This window comes from Lactuca sativa, chromosome 3 (genome assembly GCF_002870075.4).
Source record: "Lactuca sativa cultivar Salinas chromosome 3, Lsat_Salinas_v11, whole genome shotgun sequence".
Taxonomy (NCBI): domain Eukaryota; kingdom Viridiplantae; phylum Streptophyta; class Magnoliopsida; order Asterales; family Asteraceae; genus Lactuca; species Lactuca sativa.
In genome coordinates this window covers 75,872,183-75,886,207 of record NC_056625.2, presented here as the reverse complement: position 1 = coordinate 75,886,207, position 14,025 = coordinate 75,872,183, and the positions used below count along the sequence as shown (strand labels likewise).

The window sequence follows — 14,025 nt, the reverse complement described above, 5'->3', positions numbered from 1 at the left end:
ACTATTGAAGAACCATAATATATAAGAAGATTTTTATGCTAATTTAGGGAATAGAATACGGTTGTAAAACCGTAATGCATATATCTATTAATAAAAAAATCAAATATAAAATATTTTCTGATACCGATTATTCCGGTCTTCCACTTGATACATGGGTATACGTGTTTAATAAAATTCAGAAATGTAGTCATGAAAAATTATAAAATTGACAACTACAATAAAAAAATAAACATAAATACATTAGCTTTTAGGAACGATAATAACCACCTATTCCAAATAATAAAAAGTAACTATTACAAAATAGTATTTAAAAATAAAGTACAAAGACAAAATCATGCTAGACTCAAACCACAAAAGAGAAGGACCATTGTTTTCATTGTAAACCTATGGCACCTAAAGAAAAGTAAAAAACAAATAAACTTCATTTATCTTTTTGCAGCTTTCCGATTACTATGGCTCCAATATTCAAAGTGGACTTGAACCAACAACAATGAAAAGCTAATCAAGAATCACAAGCAAAGATGAGTCAAGATTTTATCTTTTTATGTGTAAAAACAAAGAGCATATGACACATGACTTTATTTAAACCATACCAGTAAAAGGAAATCCTACTCCTCCCTTTCCGGAAGATTTATTCAGTAACTAGTAATGAAACATGAGTCAGTCAAAGCAGATATATCTGTAACAGTAACATGGGGTTTAAAGAGGGTCCTACATGAAGGGTTGATCTTTGGGTACCTGAACACAAGAACAAGGAAGCTGAAAGAAAACAGAGTTGATAGAATTGTGATTTAGAGGTTTGTTTGTTTTTTTTTCAATATTAAAGTCGTTCAAGAAAAAGTAATTACTCTGTTTTGATCTAATAGAATCAATCAAACAATTTAATGCATAAATGGCAAAATCATATGGTTTGAAATTGATTTTATGGATGTAAGAAAGCAAGATGTAGAAAGAGGATATAATTGCTTAAAAAATACCTTGGAACAAACTGAGACAAAATGTCTTCAGATCCAGATCATCACCATGTATGGTTCGGAAATCAGAATGAACACCACCGTCCCCAGATCACCTCAACGCAGAGATGAAAAACTGGGGTGAATTTTCCTTACATTTTTTTTAATGAAAGATGGATTGGCATTGAGGTGGATACGTTATTTATATACAAGAATCCGTATAGAATAAGGTTATCGACCTACTATAACGGTGCCTAAAGTTTAGGTATTATGGTTTAAATTATGTATGAAATACGGTTGTAAATGGATAAGTGTATCCCAATGTATTTTATTCCTTTTTTCCTGGACTACACCAAATAGAGTACACAGTTGGTTTCTAATAAAACCGTATACTAAATCTTTACCTAAGCCGCTTAACATTATATAATACGAATTACTCTATAACTCGTATTATATATGCCATAAACAGTGGACCACCTTCTAGTAAGTTGATCGTTGCTACCTCTGCTCTTGATTGGTTTCTTAAATGGTATGGCATCCCGACAATAAATTTTAAATGTTGGTGAGTTGTTGGACTTTGGAGTGAGATGACATAATTGTCTAAAGAAATGCAAAAGATTAATGATCATACTTTATGGTTTGTTATGGCGAATTTGGAAAGCACAAAATAATAAAATTTACAACAACGTGACTATATTAACCATTACAATAGCTGATGATGTAATATCTATGGTGTATTCTTGGCATAAATATAGGGGATCCTATAATACGTGTAAATGGATAAAGTGGTGTTTGTCCGAGTTCCATTGCTGTAATTTGTAAGTTGTAAGTTTCTTTTTGCCCCAGGCTAGTTTCTTGTTGTCATGTGGCTTTTAATATTTTTTGTCGTTTTCAAGAAGAATAATAACGTATCAATTAATAATGGGTTCCGAGTCGTTATAATCAGGGACGGAGCCAAAATTTTAGAATAAATGGGGCTTATATTGAATAAAATATTAAACACTACTCTTAAGATTGAATGTCGTTCTCCGAACTCACGAATCCAACAATTTTATCTTATCTCTCTTAAATCCAACACTTCAATTTTTTCCAATGAAGTTCAATATTGATTAACTCTTCCATAATAATATTTATTTGATGTTGTTGACTTGTATTATTAGCCTATTCCTTAATAATACCACAAACCGGATACAATTATTGGTTATAAACGTCTTCTTTTTGTTTGTAAGAAGAATCAATTACTTTTTCTTTTCACTTATGATTTGCGGTGTGATTATTCAAAAGAAAATTTTATTCAAAAACAAACTAACAATCATAATAATATTAATTATTGTAAATTACAAAAAAAAAAAAAAAAAAAAAAAAAAAAAAAAAGGTTGCATATATAATACAATTAAAAATTACTTTGCGGCCAAAATGTGTTTAATTGGAATTTGGGGTAGACGGGTAAAATAAAAAATATTTGGAATTTTGGACCCAATGAACTTGGATGGCACAGACTCTAGGCATTACCTTCATATGAGATATGACTATTGGGTTTTATTTCTTTTATGCAAATTATATAATGTGGGGTAGTATTTTGAAAGCGTTGGAGAGGCCAAACACCGACAAGCCACCCACTAGCTCTGTTATTAGTAATAATAACAAAATATATATACACCACCTAAGGAATTATATACACCACCAAATGAAACGCATATATTTTCTTTGTGATATTTTAAATAGTAACATATTAAATTAGACATGAAATCACGTGATAAAGCAGTACTTAGAAAGATCTTACAAGTGAGTATATATAAAAAAATAGGTGTCAGACCCGTGTAATATACGAGTTAATTTAAAAAAATATCAAACATTTAAATATAAATAAAAAATATTTTTTAATATACAACTTTAAAATAAGAAAAGAAAAAACATATTTATTGCAATATATATATATATATATATATATATATATATATATATATATATATATATATATATATATATATATATATGATATTTAATACTTTACATATATAAGTATATGATTTTAATTTTAAAAATTGAAATAAATTAAAAATTGACAAGTGGATAATATTTAGTTCAAAAATACCATAAAATGACAAGTATCAAAACTCATGAGAGATTGACATGTAACAAAAAAAAAACATTTATTTATTAAGGAGGATTTGTTAAGACAATTATTAGGTAGTGGGTAAGGTAGGGCCTCGACATCTATATATAAATGGTAACAATGTGAGCAACTAATTCTCATTCAAGTTCTAAAGAGATATGGGACTAAGTAGTAAAACGATTCAGATTAAGATCAAGTCAAGTTGTGATGTTTTTCTCGAGTTATGGAAGACAAATCCCCACCAAGTTCCCACTTTGACACCAACTACCATCCAAAACTGTCAAACCCAAGAAGGTGAAGTTGGAACCGTTGGCTCCGTTCTCTTTTGGAACTATTTTCATGGTAAACCTCTCTTATATTCCCTAACATGCATCATTAATTATATATTATTAGTTGTAACGTAAAAGAGTACACTTATTTCTTTGTCTACGTATATAACAATCTTTTGGATAATATATTGTTGCAGATGGAAAAGACCGTGTTATAAAAACACTAACCCAGGAATTCGATGAGGCAAAAAAGTCAGTCACCTTCAAGGCTCTTGAAGGAGATCTGCTGGAATTATATAAGACCTTTGTTACGCATGTTCATGTAGATACCGATGGTTCAAACAACCTTGTCACATGGACTGTGGAGTATGAGAAGTTATGTAACGACCCAAATTTTTTTTTTTTTTTTTGATATTACTTTAGAAAACATTAATAAATAAAAACATTGTCTAAATAAAAAGAAACATTGTTTGTTCACACCATAACACATTGCAACCATGTTCTCAAAAGCCAAACCGTACATCCCATCAAAATATCAGAGTACAATCCCAGTAAATCTCATAAATGCGGAAACCGAAGAGTGTGTGTATGACGTGCCGCTACCGCGCCGGCTCCTTCCCCTTCGATGCAGAGGTACCTGAAAACAAAACTGTAAACGTAAGCACAAAGCTTAGTGAGTTCCCCCAACGTACCGCATACCATACAAACACATAACATATATACTGCCAGGCTATTCTGGGGTGCCTGACTACCCGGTACGGCCATTCTGGGGTGCCGACCTACCCGTGTCAAGCCATTCTGGGGTGCCGACCTACCCGTGTCAAGCCATTCTGGGGTGCTGACTACCCATCGGTCCTAACAACCGATCCTCGGGGACTATTTCACCCCTACTACTACGATCACATATAACATAACAAGTCAGCATGCATACATATCGTCACATACTGTCAGACGTATCTGGGGTGTCTGACTACCCTTCGGTCCGAACAACCAAACTCTACTACTACCACATACAGCATATCATGCTAGCATATAACATGTCAGGTACTAGCGAACTTAGATGATATCACAAAGACAATCATCTATCATACAACTCCTACTGGTGGGTCGGCATTGTGGCCTTAGACCCACCGCTACTGGAAGGTAACTCACCTCAAAGTAGCTGCTGAACTGATCGGGAACTAACTGACTGCTGCTGCTCCGGTAGTCCTCCGGCTGCAATTTCCACGACATACTCAATCAAACACCGCTAACTGTCCTTTAGGTAAAATGACCATTTTACCCCTGGATTAACTCTAAGCCAAAGCTGGAGTCAACTTTCAGTTGACCCGACTCGCCGAGTGGATCACCACTCGCCGAGTCCCTAGCAAACCAATGTCCTGGGTCCCTGGTTCTACTCGTCGAGTCGGGCTATGACTCGACGAGTTCGCCTTCTAACTGCCATTCAACACCTTCATCCTACTCGCCGAGTTGTATGAACAACTCGTCGAGTTCATCTTCATCCGATGAACACTTTATGCTAAGACTCGCCGAGTTGTATGAACAACTCGCCGAGTCTGTTCTTGAGCTATGAAGATTGCCTTGGACTCGCCGAGTCAGGGCATTGACTCGCCGAGTCCTAACATGGGTGAGTTCAGCTCCCAACTCACCGAGTCACCCCCTGTGACTCAAGGCTCAACTCGACACATGAAGAAGGGACCAATTCGGTGACTCGCGACCAGACTCGCCGAGTCACCTATGCGACTCGCCGAGTCGTCGCCATGCACTCCTTAAATATACCGATTTGCTCGGTTCCAGACCATGCCATTCATAGATCTGGACTTCTAGGACACGAATCACACGTAAAGTTTCCAACTTTACGTGTGGATATTCACCAATATGGATTATAAGGCTCAAAATGTCCCAAAATGGTAGATCTAGGGCTAACAAGCCTCATGAGGCCAAAAAGCTAACAGATCTGAGCTCCTGGAGCTCAATCTTACATAGATCCAAAGGCCAAACGCCTTATTACAACATATAATGACCATGCAAACTTGGGGAATTGACCAAGAAGGACCCAAATGAAGTTTTAAGCATAGAATCAAGGGGAAAACGGGTTATACCTCAAAGGAAATGTTGAAATGACACAAGGATGGCTGATCTCCTTCTCCTCTTCTTGATCTACTCCTCTTACTCTTCAAAACCTTCAAGAACACACCAAGAACACCTCAAACTCTCAAGAAAACAAGGGAAAACGATGTAGGGGGAGTTCTGGGGGTGAATGGGGACGAGTTGGGGCGGAATGAGAGTTTAAATAGGGTGCAAACCCTTGAAACTTAGGGTTTCATCCCGCAGCGGTGACTCGCCGAGTCCAGGATATCGACTCGTCGAGTCGCCTACTTAAAACGCGTCCTGAGTCTCGTCCCTACTCGGCGAGTCGGACCCTATGACTCGCCGAGTCTAAGGCTAAATTAGGGCAATGCTCAAATAAAATTCACATACCGGAAACCAGGTGCTACAAATCTCCCCCACTTATTTTAGACTTCGTCCTCGAAGTCTGCTGCCTGATCCTGAAACAGCTCGGGGTAGTGCTCCATCATCTCGTCTACCGGCTCCCAAGTCCACTCTGAACCCTTGCGGTGCTGCCATTGCACCTTCACTAGCTCCACCCTCTTGTTCCTTAAATCCTTCGACTTCCTGTCGAGGATTGCGACTGGGCGCTCGATGTAGTTCAGGCTGTTATCAACCTGAATATCCTCCAAAGGTACTACTGCAGAATCGTCCACTAGGCACTTCCGCAACTGCGAAACATGGAAAGTGTTGTGGATCTGGCTAAGCTCGGCTGGCAGATCCAGCCTATATGCTACCTTGCCCACCCGGGCTAAGACCCTGAACGGTCCGATGAATCGCGGGCCCAACTTGCCACGCTTCCTGAATCGGATGACGCCTTTCCACGGTGACACCTTCAGGAGGACCATATCCCCGACCTGGAACTCTAAATCGGATCGACGCTTGTCGGCATAACTTTTCTGTCGACTCTGAGCAGTCTGAAGCCTGCTCCGGACCTGCTGTATCCTCTCAGTCGTCTTGAGCACCACTTCGGTGCTTCCCATAACTCTCTGGCCAACCTCACCCCAGCATATCGGGGTCCTACACCTCCGACCGTACAACATCTCGAAGGGAGGGCGGTCGATACTCGCGTGATAGCTGTTGTTGTAGGAGAACTCAGCCAAAGGAAGATAGGTATCCCAGCTACCACCGAAATCCAGAACACACGCCCGCAACATGTCCTCCAAAGTCTGGATGGTCCGCTCACTCTGTCCATCTGTCTGCGGGTGAAAGGCGATGCTGAAATGCAGACGAGTGCCCAACTCGTCATGGAATCTCTTCCAAAACCTGGAAGTAAAACGCACATCCCTGTCCGAGATCACCGATACTGGCACCCCATGCCGTGCCACAATCTCCCTGATATAGATGTCGGCCAATTTCTCGGCCGATATGCTCTCCGGAATCGGAATAAAGTGAGCACTCTTGGTCAATCTATCCACGATGACCCAAATCGAATCCACTCCACGCGCGGTCCTGGGAAGCTTCGTGATAAAATCCATCGTGATATCTTCCCACTTCCACAGTGGAATGTCCAACGGCTGCATCTTGCCATGCGGCCTCTGATGTTCGGCCTTGACCTTCCTGCAGGTCAAGCACCGCTCGACGTACCATGCCACATCCCGCTTCATGCAGGGCCACCAATAGCCTAGACGAAGATCCCTATACATCTTCGTCGCCCCGAGATGAATAGAGAATCGGGACTTGTGCGCCTCCTCCATCAAAATCTGGCGCACGCCCCCGTGATACGGCACCCACACCCTATGGTGTAGTGTCAATAACCCTCGGCTATCATAATCGAAGGAGGAAACCTGACCTACTACGCGCTCGCTCTTCCGATGCTCCTCCTTGATAGCCTCCTGTTGAGCTTCCCGAATCTGCTCCAACAGGGGAGTCACCACAGTCATCCTCAAACAGGCGTCCCTGATCGGCGCCGTCTTGCGGCTAAGCGCATCGGCCACCACATTGGCCTTTCCCGGGTGGTAAAGGATCTCGCAATCATAATCCTTCACCACATCCAACCACCGACGCTGCCTCATGTTCAGATTCGGCTGGTCCATGAGGTACCTCAAGCTCTTGTGGTCCGTGTAGATGGTACACCGAACCCCATAGAGGTAATGTCGCCAAATCTTGAGGGCAAATACCACCGCCCCCAACTCCAAATCGTGCGTCGGGTAGTTCGCCTCGTGAGGCTTGAGCTGCCTCGAAGCGTAAGCAATGACATGCCCCCTTTGCATCAGCACCGCGCCCAACCCAGAAATGGACGCATCGCAATAAACCACGAAATCCTCTACGCCCTCCGGCAGGGCTAAGATCGGCGCCTCACACAATCTCTGTCTCAGCGTCTCAAATGCAGCCTGCTGCTCGGGTCCCCATCGAAAGACCACGGCTTTCTTCGTCAGCCGTGTCAGGGGCACGGCTATCTTGGAGAAATCCTGGATAAATCTCCGATAGTAGCCTGCCAATCCTAGGAAGCTCCGAATCTCAGATGGGGACTTCGGAACCTCCCATCTCATCACGGCCTCGACCTTGGCCGGATCGACCAGAATCCCGTTCTGGTTGACGAGGTGCCCCAGAAATTGCACCTCGCGCAACCAAAACTCACACTTGGAGAACTTGGCATACAAGCTCTCCCTCCTCAGGGTCTCTAACACCTCTCTCAAATGCTCCTCATGTTCCTCCCGGGTCTTGGAATAAACCAAAATATCATCGATAAAGACTATCACAGACCGGTCCAGCATCGGTCTGCATACACGGTTCATGAGGTCCATGAACGCGGCAGGAGCATTGGTGAGCCCAAACGGCATCACCACAAACTCGTAATGGCCATAGCGCGTCCGAAACGCGGTCTTCTGCATATCCTCCTCCCTGACCCTCATCTGATGATAACCCGAACGCAAATCAATCTTGGAGAACCAAGATGCTCCCTGAAGCTGGTCAAAGAGGTCATCAATCCTCGGAAGCGGGTAACGGTTCTTCACCATTACCTTGTTCAGCTCCCGATAATCTATACACATCCGATGCGACCCATCCTTCTTCTTCACAAACAGAATCGGGGCTCCCCAGGGCGAACTGCTCGGCCGAATAAATCCCTTGTCCAGCAGCTCCTGCAGCTGCGTAGACAACTCCTGCATCTCGGGAGGAGCCAACCGATACGGTGCTTTGGCTATCGGAGCCGCACCGGGAACGAGGTCAATCCTGAACTCCACCTGTCGCTCCGGAGGTATCCCAGGTAGTTCCTCCGGAAAAACATCAGCAAAATCTCGAACCACCGGGACCTCGCTCACGGTCGCCTTACCCGCCTCCCGGGTGTCCATCACGTACGCGACATAACCCGCGCATCCCTGCTGAAGGTAGCGCCTAGCCCTCGCTGCTGAACATACAGTGGGTCCACACTGCGGCCGCTCTCCATGAATCACTAACTCTCCCCCGCTTGGGGTCTTGACTCGCACTAGCTGCTGTGCGCAATCTATCACTGCCCCATTAGGGCTCAACCAATCCATACCAATAATCACCTTGTTCCCACGCAATGGAATGGGAACCAAGTCTACCAGGTAACACTCCTCAAACAGTCGCAGGACACAATCTCGAAACACCATCGATGCTCGCACCGATCGATCATCGGCAATCTCTACCTCTAACGGGCAATCTAACTCGCCTGAAGTCTCATGAAATCTCTTGCTAAGAGCAAGAGAAACGAACGATCGGGATGCACCCGAGTCGAACAATACCTGAACCGGGATGCCGTTCACATGGAACGATCCTAATACACATGTATACACACGGAGCACATATCAATATCATAACAACGTAAAATAAAAGATAGAAGGTGTAACAGCCCGGAATCTCAGGTATTATTAAAATTATGTTTTGGGGTGGTTTAAGAGGGGACTCGGCGAGTTGGGGCCTAGACTCGCCGAGTAGGATCGCGGACTTGGTCGCGGGTCCGCGACTGGACTCGACGAGTCCAGATATGGACTCGGCGAGTCGACGCTGTTCAGCAGAAACCCTAACCGTTCAGTTTGGATCGTATTTAACGCCTCTTAGGCCGTCATTTTCAGTCTTTTGGTCAATTAAGAGGAACCCTAATCGTTGTGGACGCCTAGAGCAAGGGAGAAAGCTTTGGAATTTGGAAGAATTGGTTAGGCAAGAAGAAGAGGGTTTTGGCTAAAGGAATATCAAGGAGGATTGAGTCCTGAGATTTGGGGGACACAGAGAGTGCGTTTTCAGGTAATACTCGGACTAAATCTGTTATTTTGATGTATTTATGAAATTAGGGTTTATAGAACCCATTTAGTGATTAGATGAAGTAATGCTTTGTTACCCCCACGATTATAGTCTTGTATTAGGACCTTTAGAGGTCCAGAAGGTCCCATGCATGTGTACTTTGGGACGAGACCTATCTCAGGAAGCAGTTACTCGTCTGCATGGCATGGACTCGCCGAGTTGTTCTTCAGACTCGGCGAGTAGCTTGAAGATTTGTTGGGACTCGCCGAGTTGTTCATCAGACTCGGCGAGTGGAGTCGGGGTGGCCCCGCGATTCTTCCACGAGGACCTCGTCGAGTCAAGAGGAATACTCGACGAGTAGAAAGGGAATGTTCAGGAATTTGTGAGGACGACTAGACTCGCCGAGTCGCCATGGTACTCGCCGAGTCCAGTCGAGTTGACCGTTGACCGTTGACCAGAGCTGACCCAAGTCTGACTTCTTAGGGATAGTCACACTTAGATGATATGAGTGATAATGAGTTATGTAATGTTATAGGAGGGTTGTAGCTCGTTGGTTTGTGCGCGAGTGATTTCAGGAGTTGCTAGCTTTCAGCACTTACGAGGTGAGTCTTCTCACTATACTGTACCCGGAAGGGTTTGACTGTGTGACCGGAAGGTCGGATATGATATGTGATATGTATGCTATATGTGGTATGTTATATGTTATATGTGCTATGTATTATGGGCCGGAAGGCGATATGATGTGTGATGGACCGGAAGGTCGGCGTGGGTAAGGCCGGAAGGTTTACCCAGCAGGGACGGAAGTCCCCTGAGACACATGGACCGGAGGATGTGTGATGGACCGGAAGGTCGGCGTGGGTAAGGCCGGAAGGTTTACCCAGCAGGGACGGAAGTCCCCTGAGACACATGGACCGGAAGGTCAGGCCTGGAAAGGCGTATGTGCGTAAGTTGTATATTGGGGAACTCACTAAGCATTTATGCTTACAGTTGTTATGTATGTATGTGTTTCAGGTACTAGCGAGGACCGTGGGAAGGCGCCGGCATGATCGATACACACTGAAGAATGTTTCATGATCTTGGGAGTTTGAATACTTGTATTGACTGAATAATTAAACTGTTTATGCCTTGGTTTTAATGGAAATATTTATGTTTTAAAAATGAAAAAAAAATTTGTTTGAAAATTTGAGTTGTTACAATTGGTATCAGAGCCTTGGTTTGAGGGATTCGGGTGCACCTTCGGGGGTAACTGAACTCAAACCGAGGATTTGAGGAAACTTTTCAAATAAAGGCATAAACTTTTGTAAATGGTTTTGTGGTAAGCAAGAAAGAAGCAGTGTGCACGATCAGTCAGCGCCCGAACGGTAAAGATCCCCAAAATACCTTACAATATTATATGATATGAATTGTTATGCATGCTAGAAGACTAGGTATTCATGATAGGACTAGAGTGGCCTGATTTGTGATGCCTTAGTCTAGGAAAGTTGCCTATATGAGATGCTTTGCTAGTATGCGGGTGGATAGAGCGTATCAGAAGTAGAGTACTCACTATCTGGAGTTTGGGGAGGAGGACTTGGGATGAACATTGATGCGGTGTGGTCGGTAGTATTGGGCCCGTACTACCGAGGACACCGGGTCAGTGGGAGGCCCAAGTAAGAATCCCTGGATATCTGGGACTGAGTAGGGTTGCGTGTCGAGTACGATTATACTCGGTAGAATCTCTGATAGTTTTTTGTTGTATTTCAGAGATATCATGGTTAGACCGCGGCACGGGGCAAGTTCGAGCGGTATGAGTGACGAGGATATTCGTCAGATGATCCACGAGGAGGTGGCGGCGGCGATCCGGGCTGAGATCCCGGAGATGTTTGGGTCTATCAAGACCACCCTGATGGAGACGTTCGACGAGCGGTACGCCGCATTGACCGAGGCTGCAACCGCCGCAGCTACCACAGCTGTGGCCGCTGCTAGGCCACAGGGGAGTGATTCATTGCTGTTCCGAGAGTTCAGCAACACGAAGCCACCAGAGTTCGATGGGACGCAGGATCCGATTGCTGCGATGAGGTGGATCGCGGATATAGAGGGGTGCTTCTATACTTGTTCATGCCCGGAGCACCTGAGGGTACGGTTCGCTTTGAACCAGCTCCGTCTGGGAGCGAAGGACTGGTGGAAGTTCGTGACAGCGAATTTCACTTTGGCAGAGACTACAGCGGTGACATGGGAGGGGTTTACTGCCATGTTCAGGGATGAGTACGTTCCCCCGGTGGAGAGGGAACGATTGGTGCAGGAATTCTTAACCCTCAAGCAGGGTACCGATTCTGTTGCGGTGATTACACGGAAGTTTCATGAGAGGGCGATGTTTTGCCCTGAGCTGGTGTCCTCAGAGCAGGCTCGGATGAGCCGATACTTGGGTGTCTTGAGGAGGGATATTCGGGAGTTTGTGTCAAACTCCACTTACCACACTTTTGCTGAGCTTCAGGCGAATGCCAGGAAGCTCGAGATCGAGTTGGAGACTCAGGCTAGGGAGGAGGCCGAGTCTCAGCGGGTGGATCGGCGACCGGCTCAATTCCAGCCGGCAGCCAAGCGGACCAAGTCCGCTGATTCGAGGACAGGAGGTTCGAAGGGTCGCACTTGCGGGAAGTGCGGCAAGAGTCATGATGGAGCATGTCGATCTGGTGCTTGCTACAAGTGTGGCAAGGAGGGGCACATTGCTAGGGAGTGCCCCAAGGGATTTTCGGTTTGCTTTCATTGCAACCAGGCTGGCCATAGGAAGGCCGAGTGCCCTCAGCTTCTTCAGGGATCTGCACCTGCTGCCGGAGTTACTGCGACTCGACCGGTGAAGGCCGAGGCCCCGAGGGCTCGGGGAAGAGCCTTTCAGCTGACAGCGGAAGAGGTCCGCGCTGCGCCCGATGTTGTGGCAGGTATGTCGTAATTCATGTAATTATTTTAATGTCGATATGTTATGCTTATGTTGTTATGCGCGTAGGTACTTTCCTTGTGAACTCTGTGCCTGCCTTAGTGTTATTTGACTCGGGTGCGAGTAGGTCCTTTGTGTCCTTGGCTTTTAGTCAGCATGTTGGCGCTAGTCGCGAGTCGTTGAGTTGACCTTTGAGAGTCTCTATAGCTGACGAGAAGGTGATTTGTGCTACGGAGGTTCTTCGGGGATGTGTACTAGAGATTTTCGGGGTTGGATTCCAGATTGATCTGATTCCTATCGCGATGGGGGATGTCTGTGTCATCGTGGGCATGGACTGGCTGAGCCGGTTCGGCGCTGTCATCGACTGTGAGCGTCAGTTGGTGACTATACGAGACCCTAGAGGGGGAGTTCTTTCGGTATATGGCGAGGGTACCCGTTCGGGATCAGCTTTTTGTTCGGCCGCTAAGGCGAGGCAGTGTCTACGACAGGGCTGTAAGGGTTTCGTGGCGTATGTGATGGATACGCGGGAGGTCTCTGAGAGACCGAAGTCAGTTGAGGAAGTTCCGGTGGTGCGCGAGTTTTCAGATGTCTTTCCCGAGGAATTGCCGGGAGTACCGCCTGTGAGGCAAGTAGAGTTTAGTATCGATCTGGTTCCGGGGGCAGCGCCTATTGCCAAGGTGCCCTATCGTCTTGCACCTCCAGAGATGCAAGAGTTGTCCTCGCAACTCCAGGAGTTGCTGGGAAAGGGATTCATTCGGCCGAGCAGCTCGCCATGGGGAGCACCTATTCTGTTCGTCAAAAAGAAGGATGGTTCACACCGGATGTGCATTGATTACCGGGAGTTGAACAAGCTAACGGTCAAAAACCGTTACCCGTTGCCGAGGATCGATGATTTATTCGATCAGTTGCAGGGAGCATCTTGGTTTTCCAAGATCGATCTGAGGTCAGGATACCATCAGGTGAGAGTACGGGATGAAGACGTCCAGAAGACAGCGTTTAGGACGCGATATGGACATTATGAGTTTGTGGTGATGCCTTTTGGACTCACCAATGCCCCGGCTGTGTTCATGGATCTCATGAACAGGATATGCAGGCCGATGTTGGATCGGTCGGTGATCGTATTTATCGACGACATTCTGGTGTATTCGAGATCGAGAGAGCAGCATGAGGAGCATTTGAGGGAGGTCCTTGAGGTATTGAGGTCGGAGAAAATTTATGCAAAGTTCTCCAAATGTGACTTCTGGTTGCGGGAGGTCCAGTTTCTAGGACATGTGGTTAATCAGAAGGGGATATTGGTCGATCCGGCCAAGGTTGAGGCGGTGATGAGTTGGGAGGTGCCGAAGTCACCCTCTGAGATCAGAAGTTTCCTTGGGTTGGCAGGGTATTATCGGAGATTTATCAAGGATTTCTCCAAGATTGCAGTGCCACTCACCAGATTGACCCGGAAGGGTGTTACGTTCTCAT

General features: G+C 45.2%; 1 protein-coding gene and 1 long non-coding RNA gene across 2 annotated transcripts in view; one reads left to right on the top strand and one right to left on the bottom strand.

The window, feature by feature from the left end:
- Positions 1 to 269: 269 nt before the first annotated feature.
- On the bottom strand, positions 270 to 1,113 carry LOC111890489 (uncharacterized). The gene is made up of 3 exons (XR_002849887.3): positions 978 to 1,113; positions 594 to 738; positions 270 to 498 (listed from the first exon to the last, which is right to left on the bottom strand). It is a non-coding gene; the product is annotated as an uncharacterized LOC111890489 (long non-coding RNA).
- Positions 1,114 to 3,227: 2,114 nt separating this feature from the next.
- Positions 3,228 to 14,025, top strand: part of LOC111890488 (kirola) — an 82,137-nt gene continuing 71,339 nt past the window's right edge. The window contains exons 1-2 of the mRNA XM_042900598.2: positions 3,228 to 3,411; positions 3,536 to 3,718. Coding sequence (XP_042756532.2) covers positions 3,228 to 3,411; positions 3,536 to 3,718 — 367 coding nt within the window. The remainder of the gene's footprint in view (positions 3,412 to 3,535; positions 3,719 to 14,025) is intronic.